This window comes from Strongylocentrotus purpuratus, unplaced genomic scaffold (assembly GCF_000002235.5).
Source record: "Strongylocentrotus purpuratus isolate Spur 01 unplaced genomic scaffold, Spur_5.0 spur5_scaffold_7, whole genome shotgun sequence".
NCBI classification, from domain to species: domain Eukaryota; kingdom Metazoa; phylum Echinodermata; class Echinoidea; order Camarodonta; family Strongylocentrotidae; genus Strongylocentrotus; species Strongylocentrotus purpuratus.
The window spans coordinates 30680943-30697577 of NW_022145613.1; the positions used below are offsets into that span (position 1 = coordinate 30680943).

General features: G+C 37.0%; 1 protein-coding gene across 1 annotated transcript in view; it reads right to left on the reverse strand.

Annotated features, from left to right (window-relative positions):
• Positions 1–8492, reverse strand: part of LOC756515 (transcription factor Sp9) — a 31123-nt gene extending 22631 nt beyond the window's left edge. Inside the window, exon 1 of the mRNA XM_003725900.3 lies at positions 7525–8492. Coding sequence (XP_003725948.1) covers positions 7525–7530 — 6 coding nt within the window. The 5' untranslated portion in view covers positions 7531–8492. The remainder of the gene's footprint in view (positions 1–7524) is intronic.
• Between the last annotated feature and the right edge of the window lie 8143 nt (positions 8493–16635).

The window sequence follows — 16635 nt, forward strand, 5'->3', positions numbered from 1 at the left end:
TGGGAATGAAAGACAGAGAAATGGACAGGGTGAGAGGGAGAGAGAGAGAGAGAGAGAGAGGATGTGAAGGAGAGAGAAAATGTAATACGCAAGGAAAGAGAGACAAATATAAAGATAGAAAGAGAGGAAGTAGAGAAATAGGATGAAGGTAGAGGTAGAAAGAGGAGAGGAAGACAAAGCGTTAGGGAGAAAGAGAGGGCGAGATATGAATTAAGATGATGACGACGATTATGATGAGGAGGACGATGAGGATGGGGATGATGGTGGTGGTTATGATGATTATGATGGTGATGATAAAATGGGAATTGTGGTGATAGCGATGACGATGAGGATAAACCTGTCTTGATGATGGTCTGACTTAAGGCAAGTCTTATCGTTCAAAATGTATCTTTTAAGAAGAAAAAAAGTTGTTCCTCTCCGGGAGTTATAAGGTCTTTATAATGAAGGAATTGTCCCTGATAACTTCAATATTCCACTTTAGTTCAGCAGTATAATTCATATTAGATGGAATCTATCAGGACCATGAGGGGTGGTCGCCAATTTTAACCCGACAAATTTGCGAGAGAGAGAGAGAGAATAGGAGGTCTGACCCGCAATTGGGGAAAACTTTCTTCCGACTCAAGTTTGTAATGCTTGTCAAAGGAGGTAAAAACTCTCATCATTCATACATCTGCAGCTGCACTTGGTGGTTGAGGGAGGGTATGGGAGGGGTGGGAATGGAAGGGATGAAATCGGGGGGGGGGGCGCCGAAGGTTGGATGACGTTAGCCTTGGTAACCGTCTTTAAAACATCATAGCACCGCTACTCCGAGTGTCCTCCCTACTCCTCATTTCTGACCTAAATCTTACATCGCTTTTCTTGTTTTCGAAGAAGTGTAAACACTTTTACCCCCTTTCCCATCCTTCGATACCTATTCTATCCTAGTATGTATCCCAGTGTATCGATTTGTGACGTGGTACATTATTAGGAGGCTGGACAATAACTTCACAGTAACACGCACCCGCACAAAAAGAGTCAAGATGCTTTTCTTGTGTGAGCGAATACGGGCGAGAAAAGACATTTCATTGTTAGATAAATGCAAAATCATGGGGGTCTCTGCCTCTCTTGCTCTCTCCTTTTCTCTCCTTATTCCAAAAACTTCAATTTTTCCCTTCCTTCAGATCGAGTACGACAAGAAAATTATAACTTGTCAGAATGGTCTGGTTTGTGTTGTAGACGTAGCACACGCGCATCGGCGCGTGTTCGTGTGTGCGTGTTGTTTTATCGACACGTGCGCGCGTCGCCTTGAAACAGCTCGACGGAGATAACACAATAGCCACCTTATCCCAATGGAGAAAAAGTCAGGGTAATATTTTCGGGATTTTTTTTCTTTCTTAAACTCTAGCTAAATTTTGGAGTCAATCGTGTCAACCACAAAAATGACGAGGAGAAAAGAAGAAGAAAAAAAAGAAAGAAAAACGTCTCTCTAAAGGGGTGCATACTAATACAAGGGCACATTATTATGAATTTTGGGGCATTACGGTGAAGTTAAAGAGAACGAAAAGTCGAGATATTAGGGACAAGCGAGACCACCCAGATTATTAGAGGAGCGGAAGCAAACAGAATAGGAGACTATATTTCAAACATAATTATATACATCTGCGTATTTGTAAAACAATAAATCAACAACAAAGAAACGAAATATGAATTTGACCCGGGTTGAACGATCTGCAATAAAACATGGTAATTCTCTTTCAGCCGAATTGATTTATCAAAGAAAGAAAGGGGATAAGATTACGTAGCAGGGATGACCTGAGATGCAATTGGAATTCAAAATACCGCAAACCCAGCTCTGAATAACATTTCCTGTTTATGATTTATATGGCACAGTAATTGCAAAACATAGACGCACTCTGTTTGTTTGAAATCAAATATATTCCGTCATGCTTACATTTTTTCTGAAATTTTGATGTGTCAAAAGTTATCCAACGTCAGAATTCCGAAACAAACACGTAAAGATGTGTTGACCAGGAAATATCATTTTTAACAAATTCGTTCTCATGTACTGTATTTTTAAATACAGTAGTAATGTACACGAAAATATAATTACTTTAATGATTTTTTTAAAACAATCTCGAAGAAAGGTCAAGATATTAGATTGTACCGGTTTCCCTGTCGTTTTCAGTGTGTGACTCTACAGTCTATCCTCATTTTATTCCTTCGGGCCCTTATTTTTACCAAATAATTTGAGACGAGGCTTGCAATAATAGGTGATACTAGTTATTATATTTCTATGAATCTTAATAAGATACACTTTACAACAGATTATTTCAGGGTATTTACCCCTTGTAAAACACATTTTGCAAAATTCGCAAATCACTTATCACACATTTTCATTTAAACAAAATTGTGATGTAAAATAAAACATCTTAGAAGATATTTATATGTTTTACATAATCTTAGCATCTCGAAAATTAAGGTTTGGGAAACATCTAGTACATTTAATCGGTCATATAAAGAGTTTAGACATATATCATTTAAAAAATACTACATTTATTTAGCCACTTATATGGCTTAATGATATAAAATAGGTTTAAAAAGATAATGCTGTCAGAGCGTTTCCTTATTTTGAAATAATTTGTTTATTTAATTTTGGTAAACCTTATGTAATTCTATCATATACTTGAGTATGATGATACGTTAAAGAGTTGACCGTTCTAAAGGAAAATATAATTTAATTGCTTAACACCTACTCCCGATTGTTTTACCTTTTTAAAAAACCGCCATAGTTGTTTTCCTTTATCTGATCATCATTTATGAGTCATTACACCCGATAATTGGAATATGAAAGTGTTAACCAAACTTTGGTTACGCTTTAAAAACTAATTATTTCGTCGTTAATAGATTACCAAGCCGAAGATAGGATGATATTGAGAAAATCATATGGTGAGAAAATACGTTATTATTTACCTAACCCTCAGTCTAGCGAATTAATTTGTTGATGGTATTTTTTCTGCGCTGCTTGCCTCTTTCGTTTAAGCGTGATTTGTTTAAGTAGGATGGTTTTGGATTGATGATAAGTCGGTCAATAAATTGTTGTGATTATCTTTTGGGCTCCTTTTGTTGTGTGCCGCGGGATAAATGTTTGATGCCTTAACCAAATGCTGGAGAAAATAATGGTTCGCTCACACTCCGTGCCCTGTCAACGCCATACGCATTATCAATGCACGAGTGAGTGGCGTTAATCGTCTCAGCATCAAGCATTTTGACCGTAATTAATGAATCTGTAGCCGATAAATGCTAGCTAGCTAGAGACGTGGTCCTGTATTTCACCACGATTCAACCTCAAAGACACTTTTTACATTTCAACTGTTTTTCATCCGTGATTCGTTAGATTTCTCGCTTTTGTGAAGGGGATGGAAATCCCTTTTGAAGTGCGCCGAAAAGTGTGGGGGAGATCATTGTCTCAACGATAGCTCTGCGCCGTCCAACACTAAAATCCTCTCTCTTTCTCTCACCTTTTTCTCAAGCCTCCTTTTTCGCGAAGAATCCGCCATATATTCGGCGACGCCTTTGTGTGTATATCAGAACATATTCGTCTGTCTTTGGTAGAAGTGGTGGAAGGGTGCGAAAGCTAACGCGCTGAGCTCGTGATACGCGAGAGAGATGGATTGGCGGCCTGCCGCTTGTACACGTCCCCTTTAGAGGCGGCTCCTCAGCTCGTTAGTAGCCCGTAAAATGACATTTCTTTCGCTTGTTGTATCTACTCAAACAGAAAGATTCGTTTTGTTTGGTTTGCTCTGTTTGTATTTTGATGGAGGCAATGTAAGTGAAACCAGGTCTACCGTTTTTAATATCATTTGAAGAAGAGAAAAGAATAATGGTGTGTCTATTAAGAAAAGAGGTTTGATTGAAAGATTAACAAAAGATATTCTTAAAAAGAATTTTAGTACGTTGAACTGATAAAGCTAAATATAAGACTTCAATAAGCAAAGTAGTTCTTCTTCACTCAATAAGAAAATACAATATACAATAATGACCAGCAGGCGACATGGTTGAAATATGATACAAAATATACTTTAAAAGAAGGAAGAAAGGAGAAGAAAAATGAACGTCTAACTGATAAGAGTAAATATAAGACTGGAAGAAAAAATATATCTTTTATTTCAAGAAAAGTAAGACAGACTAATACCGAGAGGAAGATATGATTCTAATATGATACGAAAATTGCTCTAGATAAAATGAAAGTGCCACAACACAAACAAAAGATAATATGCCTGGATAAGTGAAAAACCTAAGAAAAAAATCTATCAAAGGATGGAATACAATAAAAATTCCAGGTTTTTTGGGAAAACGTATTAAGATTAGCTTAATCTTTGACGCAATTCCGGTGATCTATCACTTCATAATCCTCTACATTTGTTAACATTACCACAAGCCTTGACAAATATAGACTTCCGAAGCAGTGCGTTTTCTAAAGTCGTGATTAAAGTCTTCATTTCTAAAAAGCGAGTCATTTTCTAAATCCATCTCAAGCAAAGCCGGGCCATTCTTTGACATGTAGTGTATACATTTAATATTTCTTTAAAGAGTAAAAATAAAAGGACAAAAATAAAAAGGAAATGATATACAAACATGTGATGCAATTGTAAAGAAACCAGGTCTGTCGTTGTTATCTTTTTATGAGAAATCATGAGTGTCGATGAGAGGGATAGATTCGTATGCGTCTTTGAACATATTGATTAAAGATTTTCATTATTCTATATATATTTAATTCAAACATATATGTTATTATACATTTACTTTCTCAAATGAAATATACTACCACGTTTGGACAAACTTGACATATTCAACCTAAGACATGCAGTAACATTACTTACACGAAATCAGAGCCTTAATGTATATGATACGTACAGGCCAAAGCATAACGGAAAAATAAGATTCACCATAAAATTCATGTGAATGGAACAAAAATTAAGTAAAGAAGATAAATAAAAACTGATAAAGATATCTTTGAAAATAAAAACATATCATGTTAAAATTCATTAAGAAAATGCCATCTGCTTTGTCTATTGTCGTCTAGATTCTGCTTCTCTAACAAAGGAAGACAATGCGTAGACGCGATGAGGGGTGACTATTATCGATTGCTTCTTGATGACATCATTGATCTGTTATCTACACATATGATTATGTTAACGATCTTCGTGAACATGTTCACATATTTTACGTAACCCGTACCCCCTGAAGAGAGTCCATCAAAACTGTTCCCCAAGCAGATTTTATCACAAATCACACTATTGAATAGTCGGTTTTCTTCCCCCTTTTTCTTCCTATCCTTTTTTTCAAGGTCTCATCAAGAGTTTACACTTTCATGGAAAACACTTTCAGACTACTTTATAGTTTTTATGACGATTTATGACAATATACATGACAAAATTTTTTGTAGCTAGCGGAATTGCCAAAATGTTAATCAAAATCTTGTAAATTTTGCTTCAGTTTGTAGGTGTGTGGACAAATCAATGCATTTATAGATAAAAGATGAAAGAAAAGTGCAGAGACAAAGAACAAATGATGACATGTAGAGAAAGAGAGAAAGAGAGAGAGAGAGAGAGATAGATGTATACCATTTTGCCTTATATAAACTGAAACTAATAGTTATACAAATTAGATGTACTACCCTCTATAATTATTGTTCTCCAAACATTATAGCATCAATACATATACATGTACAATTAACAATCATTGGCTGCTTATCGTTGTACTATTACAACTCCGAACTTCGACAGTAGCGGACCCATGCAGTAAGTTGCATGCAAAACAATGGCAGGTCTGTCAAATCTGCGGATTACTGTCAGAATCATATCATTTATTCTCTGTCAACAACTTATTTTATCCCTCTTGCCAAAATTATCACTACTGTATTAATGCAACAATGGCATGACAATCGCCGGGGGCTTTGAAACTAATTTTTCCTGCGTGTAGTTTTGCTACTGCTTGTGTTGTGCTGTTAATGATCTGAATTCTGAACGATTTCCGACCAGATTAACGGGTGAATCATAACTTTTCACATCGGCCTTTTGGGATCGTGCAAAGAAAAACGCTGTCAGAATGAATTTTGAAAGCTTATCCGAGTGTTGAGCTTAATCGTGCGTTCTGGATGAGCGTAAGGGGTAATTGAGAACATACCCTGTATAGATACATCACACTCGATGCTCTCTTAAAATAGGTCACGATCTTTCAACAGCGTCTCGAAAGCTTCACCAAAAGATTGTTTTTACCTTGTACTGAAGGGCAGAAAATGTTGACTTCTAGCTTACAGGTAGAAAAGCCGCAATTGAATTAACCCACATAATTAAGACGCAAGAAGTAAAAATGTTATGCACGTCTGGATCACTGTGGAAAATTATAACGGACGATCCGATTGAATGAAATTTTTAATCAGAGGCAGGAAATAATTATACATCTGCCATATATGTTTTCAATTATAAAATTTAAGTTACAAACTCTGGAAATTTGGGTTCGATCGACCTTTAACGTGAATTCATCTAGTGATTATCATTCTATGAGCTCTTCAGCTCGTAAACTTAACGTTTCGTATCCATATAACAAAGGCAAATTATCAAAACAAAATGTGCAATAATAATTCGTGAGCTGGTTGGAATGACTAGCTAACTGATGAAGACTTATACAGATATAATTACGACTGATATAAGTCGAGTACAACATTGTTTGAAAATCACGTTTGGAAAATTGCTCAAAGTACCTCACGGTGTAATTTACCTTTTATCGATTTAATCAGGAATTATTATAATTTTGCATAGTAGGATCATCGACTGTATTACTTGTGTTTTACAAAAGGAATCAAACATTTTTATACTATAATTAGTTTATCCGAAATCCTAGATGTAAAGTGAATGTGATTTTTATAATCGGGGCTCTCCGTCTAATTATTAATGTTAGCTACAGCGTAGTTGGTTATTTCACAACAAATTATATTCTTGTCTCAATATCTAATTAATGTCTGATCGTTACTTTCGTATGCATGGTATTTGAGTCACAGGCTATTAAGAAGGTTATACTGATCCTTTGCCAAAGGAACAGAGTATTATTGGAAAATCCAGAGACAAACAAGTGTTATGAAGACAATTTTACATTATTGTTGACTACTGCAATCGGCGTAGTAACATTAAATAAATTATTTAGGAGTTAATTGAGTAAACCTCTTCTCGTTGAATATATTTACATACAAACAGCATAGCAAGCAAAAGATAACGTTAATTTTATGCTTGAAAGTTAATTTGTAAAACAGACAAAAAAGTGAAACACAGTCTTTAAATGCCAGAAAAACTCAGATTCCTACCAAGCATCGATTGAAAAATATTATTAAACCGGAATACAAACATACATCTTTTCACCTGGCGCTTTATCAAGACATACACAGTCGTGTTTGATTTGTTTCTAGAGAGAGTAATCAATGGACAATGATTAAACAAGAATAATAAATTAATAACTTGTGTTTTTTAAGAAATGAGAAGATTGACGTACCTGCATCTATTGATGAAATCCGGTGAGTAAATGTTCTTTTCTTCCTGGAATGTTTTTCTTGTTTAATTACTCAGAAATCCAAGACAAATCATGGTCCATGGAGGAAGGTGAAGTACAAAATCAGTCTCAGTTTTATGAGTCCTTGGTTAAAAAATGAATGGAATGATGCTTGCACGAGGATATCTTCGAAACCTCCCGATGGTGGCCCCTTGACCGCCGGAGATTCGACGGTGAGCTGACAGAGTGTGACGGGCTTACTCCGGCGAAATCGATGCTTAGCGTTCCGTATGAGAGCACGGTAGAAAAGGAGTGATGTAACGTTGGTCGCCGAAAGATTTGTTCGACGGAGTCATTAGCAAGGCTTGTTGTAACATCAGCGGGCAGGCGGTGGCGGTGGGAAGCTGTCAAAAAACTAAGCGTGCGAGCCCTCGACAAACCGCGACAATCAATGAGTGTGTTTATCAGCCGGTATTCAGGTCGTTATCAACACAACTTTTTTTTTCTCTTCCCCCCTCTCTCGCCTTCTCTTTCTGTCTCTCTCCCTCTATCCACCTCTGCTGGTAGGCTGGGATTGGTTTGTTGTGAGTTACTACTGATGTCCACTCAGAATGAGAGAGAGCCCCCTCTTTCAACCAACCAGACAGCCCGTTTGATCAGAGGTCAGAACACTTTCTTGTTCTCCATTGAAACGGGGCAGGGCTACGTCCTGATGAGGTGGCGTGAGATTCAGTGGAGCGCGGCAAAATGGTCTAGGCCAAAAATTCGACACACATAACATGCACTCCTCCTGCGAAATGTCGTCTGCTCATTTCAGCGAGCGTTCTCCGTGTCTCACTGCGCCGCGGCAGGGTTGGGCTGTGGCGGCGTATTGTGAGGGTGGATGACGGCTTGTGACGAATTCGTTCAAATGAATTCTGAACTGGCTGTTGAAGTAGAGACCCACGTCACAGGTTCATGTCATGTCCAGGCACCAGCATATGTATACGCGACCCCCTTCAAACACAGAGGCATTTTTATGAACACTGCCCCCTCTCACTTTTTTTCTGCTTCAAATACTCTATCACGTGTTTTAGTTTAGGAGGGGTATTGTACCTCAATTTCGACACCTCGTTGTATCATTTAAAGCATTTGCCTTTCCTTTGTTATTCTTTTCCCCTCGAACTTGATGCTGGATATAGATATTGCGATTGAAACTTTTTTCTATCTGCTCTTTTTCCCCCTAGTTTTGATACAATGGTTATTTTGCTATCATATAATCGGATTTAAAATGGTACTTTCATTTTGGGAATAAAGGAAGATATCGTTTCATATCAACAATACTGGATAATATATACAGCATGTGCATGTACCAACTTTATTTTCTTCTTGTTTAAATAAATAAGGATCCGTAACTTGAACAAAAATTGAATCATTTCACAAGGACTCGTTGTTTTTTTAATCTGAGTTCATAGCAACTCAACTTCCATGAAACTGGAAATAAAATTTAACGCTGCTTCATAAAAAAAATGATGTCGTTTGGTATGTAAAGACATTGGGTCATTGCAACATTTATTGTGAACCGGGACTTTCTAAAGAAACATCGACAATTTACTAAAAAAATTACTTGATCCGTGTCCTTAGTCAATATCTTTCAGTAAACTTTAATTATGTATTTCTATTGATAGAGTATGAACATTTTCATGGTGTTTTTCTGGTCCGTTTAATATCACGATCAGGTTAATGCAGAATGCAGGATTGTTCATCAAATAGGAGAAAATAATTACAAACCAATTGTGATTTCTGTGAGAATAACATTGTGAAGATGACGATGTACGGACAATGTAAATGGTGACCAGCACGTAAGGCAAGGAATATTTCAGTAGTACAAAAAGCAGGAAAAAGGTCAATCCAGGACCACAGAGTTAATTATAGTTATGGTATGATTTAGTTGGAGTGTAGTAGCCGGAGACGTAATAGCAGTAGTAGTAGTAGTAGTAGTAGTAGTAGTAGTAGTAGTAGTAGTAGAGTAGTAGTAGTAGTAGTAGTAGTAGTAGTAGTAGTAGTAGTAGTAGTGGTAGTAATAGTAGTAGTAGAAGTAATAGTAGTAATTGTAGTAGTAGTAATAGTATTAGTATTAGTAGTAGTAGTAGTAGTAGTAGTAGTAGTAGTAGAAGTTGTTGTTATTGGTGATAATGTCGTTGTATTGTAGAAGTGATGGCAGTAGTAACAGTATCAACGGAAATAGCAGTAGTATTATTAGCTCTAGTCTAAGTCATAAATCGGTGTCGTTGTCCGTGTCGTCTTCGTAGTCGTATGTGGAGGAGGATGAGAATTAATCATTACAGTGGCAGCGGTGGGATATCGATGACATCCCATGCTGTTATGCAACATTCAAACATATAGGAACTGATATCAATTATTTATGACGTAGTAATGGAGTAATAATCTGTAATCTGTTTTATATCAATAATGAAAATAGTAACTTTGCTTTCACTAAAACAATATTGTAAACACTAGTTAGTTATCTATATCTGTTGCGTGAAGATAATCATTGACATACAAAAGGGTCGCGTGAAGAAGTGAGAAATAAAATAATTGTTTGTGTTTCTTTTCATAACTTACAAATTATCTTTTGATAATTGTTGATGCGTTCAGTTGCTCTTACGTGACGATATAGGCTAAATATGGGCAAAGATAAAGTTTGGAAAAATGCTAGAGAGCCGAACACAAAGGTTGAAAACCTCAAATAATATGAGAACACTTGTTCTCGATTATGGCCGAAGTAGCGGGATAATGCACTAGTACTTCGATACACTCAAGAGACTATCGATCAAAGTATTATGAGCTCATCGTCTGCACACACTCGAAGAGTTTTCTTTGGAAGGAAAAGATAGAAATATGAGGAGGCAGTGTGATTTGCAAAGTAAACGTCGAATTTAGCAGGTAGCTTCAGACGATGCAAGAACTTCTAGCCGGAAAACGCGGAGTGTTATCTGTGGGGGGATGACGAGGATTGTTTGTGATTAGGAGGTATAACAGCTAAGAAAATGGGAAGAAAAATGTTGCGGGTAAATGGAGAGGAGATTTCGGTTGTCTTCCTAAGACAAAGATGGAGGAGTGTTAAACTTGTCAGTCAAGTTATACCCAGAAGACTGGGGTTTATTGTCGCGAAATCCTCAGCCGCCGGAGCGAATTTTCTCTCATGGTCCCATGGCAAAGTGTAGCCAGCTTCGCCTTGTTCGCAAAAAAAAGCGTTGCTTCTTCGACTAGACTGATGGGTTCCTTCGGCTTAACCCACAGTCACTCGGAGATGTGAGAGAGCGGGTAGATGTGTGTGAGTAGAGGGCTTCGGGAGAGAGAGGGTTAATGTTTTCCTCTGAGTGACGGCAATGCGAGAAGAGAAAAATGCAGAAGCCGACACACCTCAAGGATCGGGTAAGCGGATAGCCCTCACGCTTTAGAAAAGAGCGCCAAGATTTGCATACTCACAGGCTTGGGTGTCGTTGGGGGGAAAAATATGCTTTTAAGGGGTTGTCTTCACGTGAACTTCAAAATCAACACACAGGTGCAGAGTTTCAAGGGGATGTATAGAAGGAGGCTGGAATGGGGGGAAAGTCGAGTCGACCAAAGCACGCAGAAAGTGAGAGGGATTTTCTGAAGTAATTTCTTCCCTCTCCCTCTCTTTCCCTTCCTCGCTCTCTTACGCTCAATCTCCGTTCTGTCTCGAAGTCGTCTGCATTGGAAAACAGATGGGTAAAAGCGCGCCTTTTTGTCGGGGGTAAAATGACGAGTTAGTCGAAGGCGATACGTTTTTTGAATATCAATAGCGGAAGACTGCGTGCGGGGGAGGGATATGGTTACCGGAAAAATATGATGGATGAGATTCTCCAAATGTATATCTTGCATCTCATCCAGAATTGTGAAATAGATGATGATCAGATGTTTTTTTTTACTTTTCATTTCTGTTGCTCATAATGCAGCTTATAAAAAAAATGGTAACTTTAATTACGGATTTGGGCACAAAAGACGCCCCCATCAACTCATTACGAAAATTGCGAAAATTCATAATAATAATTGAAACTTTATATTGATGACAAAGTAATCATTTATCTTACATAAATAACTGTCATTCAAACCTGTCATGTGTTGTCTTATATCGATATCAATGGTGTTTATATTTTTACAATACATATAGGCCCATTAACAAGCGTGACGCTAAAGACATTTACGGTAACAGAAAATAGACGGAAACTCAGAGTAATATTTGACAATTTATTTCCGAAAAAAGTATTGACTAAGGTTGACGTACATGGGGACTCACTAAAATGTAGGTTCAAATAATTAATTTAAAAATCAAGTCATATTAATTTATATTCCTAGAGTACTTAAAACATGATATGATTTTTACATGCCTAAGATTCAATGAGGACAATAATTATGCAACTTTGATATATTGTATTTTAAATAAAAATCGTAATTAACGTCAACGTAAAAGAATAGTCTATACCTTAGTTGGTGACCCGTATGTATTTTGTTAACTAATTTTAACTCCTGTTATTTGTGAAAATTATTTTACAGCTCGCTGAAAGTTTTCTGTAGGCTAAGCTGTCACTTGAGATCCATTACATAACATTCAAAATTCTAGCGACGGCCCTGTCCCCTCCCTCGGAAACAACATCGTGCAGCCCCTGCTGAATATATGTTTTTCCTCTTTTCATCAATATCACCTTTAACAGCACCTTAAGATACAAAATAACGGCGGTGGTGGGCGTAACTACGTCAGTGCAAATGAGCCACGTTCCTGCCGAGATGCATGCTGAACATGCATTATACACTTCTGCCTCACTCCTCCCTGCCACAATCAACAACATCCGATAATTTATTAATTAAAATCCCGATGAGAAAACCGTATAACTAGGGCTCATCTCGTGTTTTCTGGCGTTCCTGAGAAGAAACGTGCATATCTGGAATTGTGATAATACTTATTTTTACAACGTCGATGAGAAGCAAGGAGAACTTTGGATGGGGAAGGGGGTGGGGTGTATGCTATTTTTGTTGATGCACTGGACTAAAACATCTTAAGTGAGATTCTGATGCCTGAAAAGACTCATTCCCATGTCAAGTCTTTATTTTGATGTGGACAGGATGGATAAAGAGAGAGAGAGAGAGAGAGAGAGAGAGAGAGAGGAGAGAGAGAGAAGGGAGGAGGCGGTGCGTGCAAAGAGTGGAAGGAAGGAGTGTCGAGCGAGGAAGAGGGACATATATATATATATAGAGAGAGAGAGAGAGAGAGAGAGAGAGAGAGAGAGAAAGAAAAAAAGAATGAATGAACATAAAGGAATAGAGAGTAAAAGTGACAAAAATGGGCACGTATTTTTGTGGTTTAAGATGACGAAGAAGCGGGAAGTGAAGAAGGGAATACAAGAGAGAAAGATATATATATATATATTGAGATAGAGAGGGAGAGAGAGAGAGAGAGAGAGAGAGAGAGAGAGAGAGAGAGAGAGAGAGAGAGAGAGAGAGAGAGAGAGAGAGAGAGAGAGAGAGGGGGTGGGGTGATTGAGGGGAGAAAAGTAGGGGTGGACTAATACCCTTGTCGAACTCTCCTATTTTAAGCTGCGGAGAATACCCTATCGAAGGGGTTGGATGTTTCGATGTGTAAGACGGATGCGATGAGTACGCAGATATGGAAAGACAATTAGGGGAAGGAGAATGAGGGTGAGATCAGGAGATGGGGATATTGTCAAGGCGTTTTCCAAACGAGCTAAAAACCTGCTGTAATATCACCATAGCAACTGCATCATAGTAATTTTCAATTGTAATCTTATTGTAATGAACAGTTAATGGCTTACTTTGGTGGAACACATTTTGAGAGCATTGCGAGGTTATTGATGATGCAAATTCCTTCTATTGTAACATGAATAATGTATTAAACGCTGGTTTTGTTTTCGCTGCTGGTGTTGTTGATGATAAAGATGAAAACTATGATAATTATGACGACGATGAAGGCAGTGGCGTTCTTTTTGTTGTAGTTATTGGTGAAGATGATGATGATGAAATTATGAAAACATTTCTGATGCTAAGGTTTATATTGAGTATGATGATAATAATGGTGATAACGACGATGATTATGACGATAAAATGATGAGGATTACGACGATGAGGATGATGATAGGATGATGAGGATGATTTTGATTATGATTCATGACTCAAGTTGCAGAAATATTTTAACGACTCCCATCCATAATCAAATCATAACAGTTTTCATGATGGATATGAAAACACAATTAAAAGAGATTATAACGTCTTTACATGAGTATAATACATTGGATGATTGACTTAATACATTCATGTAATGTATATGGTGTGTACAATCCATTATGAATGTTGTAAATGATTATGTTTGTGATGCGGTTAATGATGTATAATTAGAGGATGGGGGTAGGCTGGAGGACTTTTAAGATGCAGTTAAATAACCTTGACACACTTCCTATTGAAACTTTGCACTATGTACCACTGCGATTTGCTGTTAACGCCCCTTTGAAGGGTTTGTAGCCCCAAAAGTTTGATGGCAAAATTTCACTTAAATTGTATCATAATGTAAAAAGAGGATGTCATTTAAAACACATTTCTGCAAGGATTTAAAAAAAAAAGATATGTTTGAAGTCGAATATTGATGAAAGAATACACAATTTAGGTATTCTGCGTACAACTGAAAACCCAAATCATGTATTCTTTTATCAATATTTATCTTCAAACACATTTTTTTTTTTTTTTTTTTTTGGGGGGGGGGATCTTTAGAGGGGCTTTATTGTCAATCACATCAGATGACTAATATGATTATGATGCCGATGTACAGCATTTATATGGCGCCATATTTCTGTTTAAAAAAATTGGGATAGGGAATCTCAAGCAAATCAAAATATTTTATTTAAAAATGTACAAAAGGTTCTCATCACCTTTTTCAATATTTTTTTTTTTTTTTACTTCAAAGAGAATAATTATTATCCCCTTTTTCGTTGAGTAACTGCAATTTATTACTTTGTATTTCTCTTCGATGTAAATAACTATATTTTTCTAATTCGGCGAGAAATCCTGTGTAAAAATGTTACCACTGAATCTAAATTTGTGATAACCGTGTCATTATAGGCGCCAACCTTTAAATTCGTGCTTGGCACATGAGCGTGTATGTCGTTACACCGACATCACCTCAAATCATAATTTCTGCGATCCCTTGCATATCGCTCATCGTCGCCCGATGCAGTGGCGACGGAATTAAGTTTGGCAGTCTCTGTAATTCAACTACTCAGGAATGCCGATGGAACTTGCATACGCAGACGACATCGAATCCTACATAATTATTCCAAAATTATCGGCCAACATGAGCCCACGTACGCATTTTTTTTCTCCTAACGAGGCTGTCGCGTTTGAGATGTATGAAAATAATATCTAACAGATTGATGTTTCTAACGAGTATCTATAGATTCATTATTGATCATTCAAATCTTATAGTTGTTTTTGCCTTTTTTATTTGTTATTTTCTTCATTCCATAATCGGTGGGAGGATGTCGCCTATTTCTTTTTTTAATAGACACTTTCATGTGAATCGAAGGGTGTTACTTTGACCCTTTCATAATGTTGCAAATTGTAAAGCATTACGAGGGTGCTTCACAAGAGAGAATTATTAAGTACAACTCCGCTCTCATTCTCTCTCTCTCTCTCTCTCGTCTCAGCCACATTCTGAGCATTTCTTAGAGCTTCTCCTCCCACCCTCTTCTATCTCTTTCTCTCTCTCTCTTTCTTTCTCTCTCCTCCCCCCTCTCTCTCTCTCTCTCTCTCTCTCTCACATACATACGCACGCATACACACTCACAACACACCCACATACGCTTCTCTTTCGTTCTCATACCGTAATTAATTAAGTTATGTCTCCCTACCAGCTCTCTCTCTCTCTCTCTCTTGCTCTTTCTTTCTTTCTCTTTTATTGATATCTGTCTCTCTTTCTCTCTTCCGTAAATGTATATAACTATAATTCAATGAACTGAGCGCCTGAGCGAGTGGAAAGGGTGGGCCCTGATATCCGTCTACAAAGAACACAAGAAAATGTATAGAGTTTGGAGAAATGTGACTGTAATCGACTCCAGCACATTTTTAATGGGTATGTTGGAATGAAGAAAATCTTTTGAGTAGACTAACCTTATTTGAACATTACAATTTGTATACGCATAGATCTAGTTTATTTTCTGAATAGATTAACCGTTAGCATTCTACCCTGGGCAAAAAGCCAACACTTCTTAAAATGAACAGTATACAATGGTAAACTGTACGAATTTGAACTAGTTCATCATGTTTAATGTGTATTATTTAATAAAACTTGCATTATTTCCAAACTAAGGGCAAAAGGAACGATAGTATTAACGGCTTATCACATTTTAGATGAAAATACAAAACATTATATCACATAGGGTCTGCGTTTGTCCAATTACGTCAAACGATTATTAGTTATATCTCGAATGATCACGGAATCGTTATTTAAAAATTAAAACAAATTCATATTTTCTTTTATATTTTCTTTTTTTTTCCTATTCTAATTTTTCTATAGGTATATAAATTTGTCACAAATATATTATAATGAAATGAGACCACTAATAATGAATCTGCAGCTGCTGTAATCTTTCCCAGGTACCCCCCTCCCCATACGTTAAAAACTGTGTGATTGTAAGCGCGTGTGGGTGTGTGTGTATGTGCGTGTGATCGCGTGTGTATGTGTGTGGAGGGCCTTTTCAAGCTTGTTTTGTTGTTGTTCAGATTCAGATCTTTTGCCCATTTTCAAATCATTATGTGTACCAAATTGGCAATTTTTGTACTGATTCTCATTGTTCCATAGTTTTACATACTTTTTCAAAAATTCCTACTTTCTTATTAGTTACCCGATTCTGCTCAAACTTTTTTTGATTGGTTTGTCTGATTTTGCTGCTTTCATTGAAAGTAAGATATTTTTGGAGTGGACTTGGGCTTTATGATGTGTTAGTTTAAGTATTAAAAGATTGTAAGATTTTCAAACACATAATTCATGCGTAATACGCAACCTAATGATATTAACGAAAATGAAAGCGTTTAAACTGAGCGTAG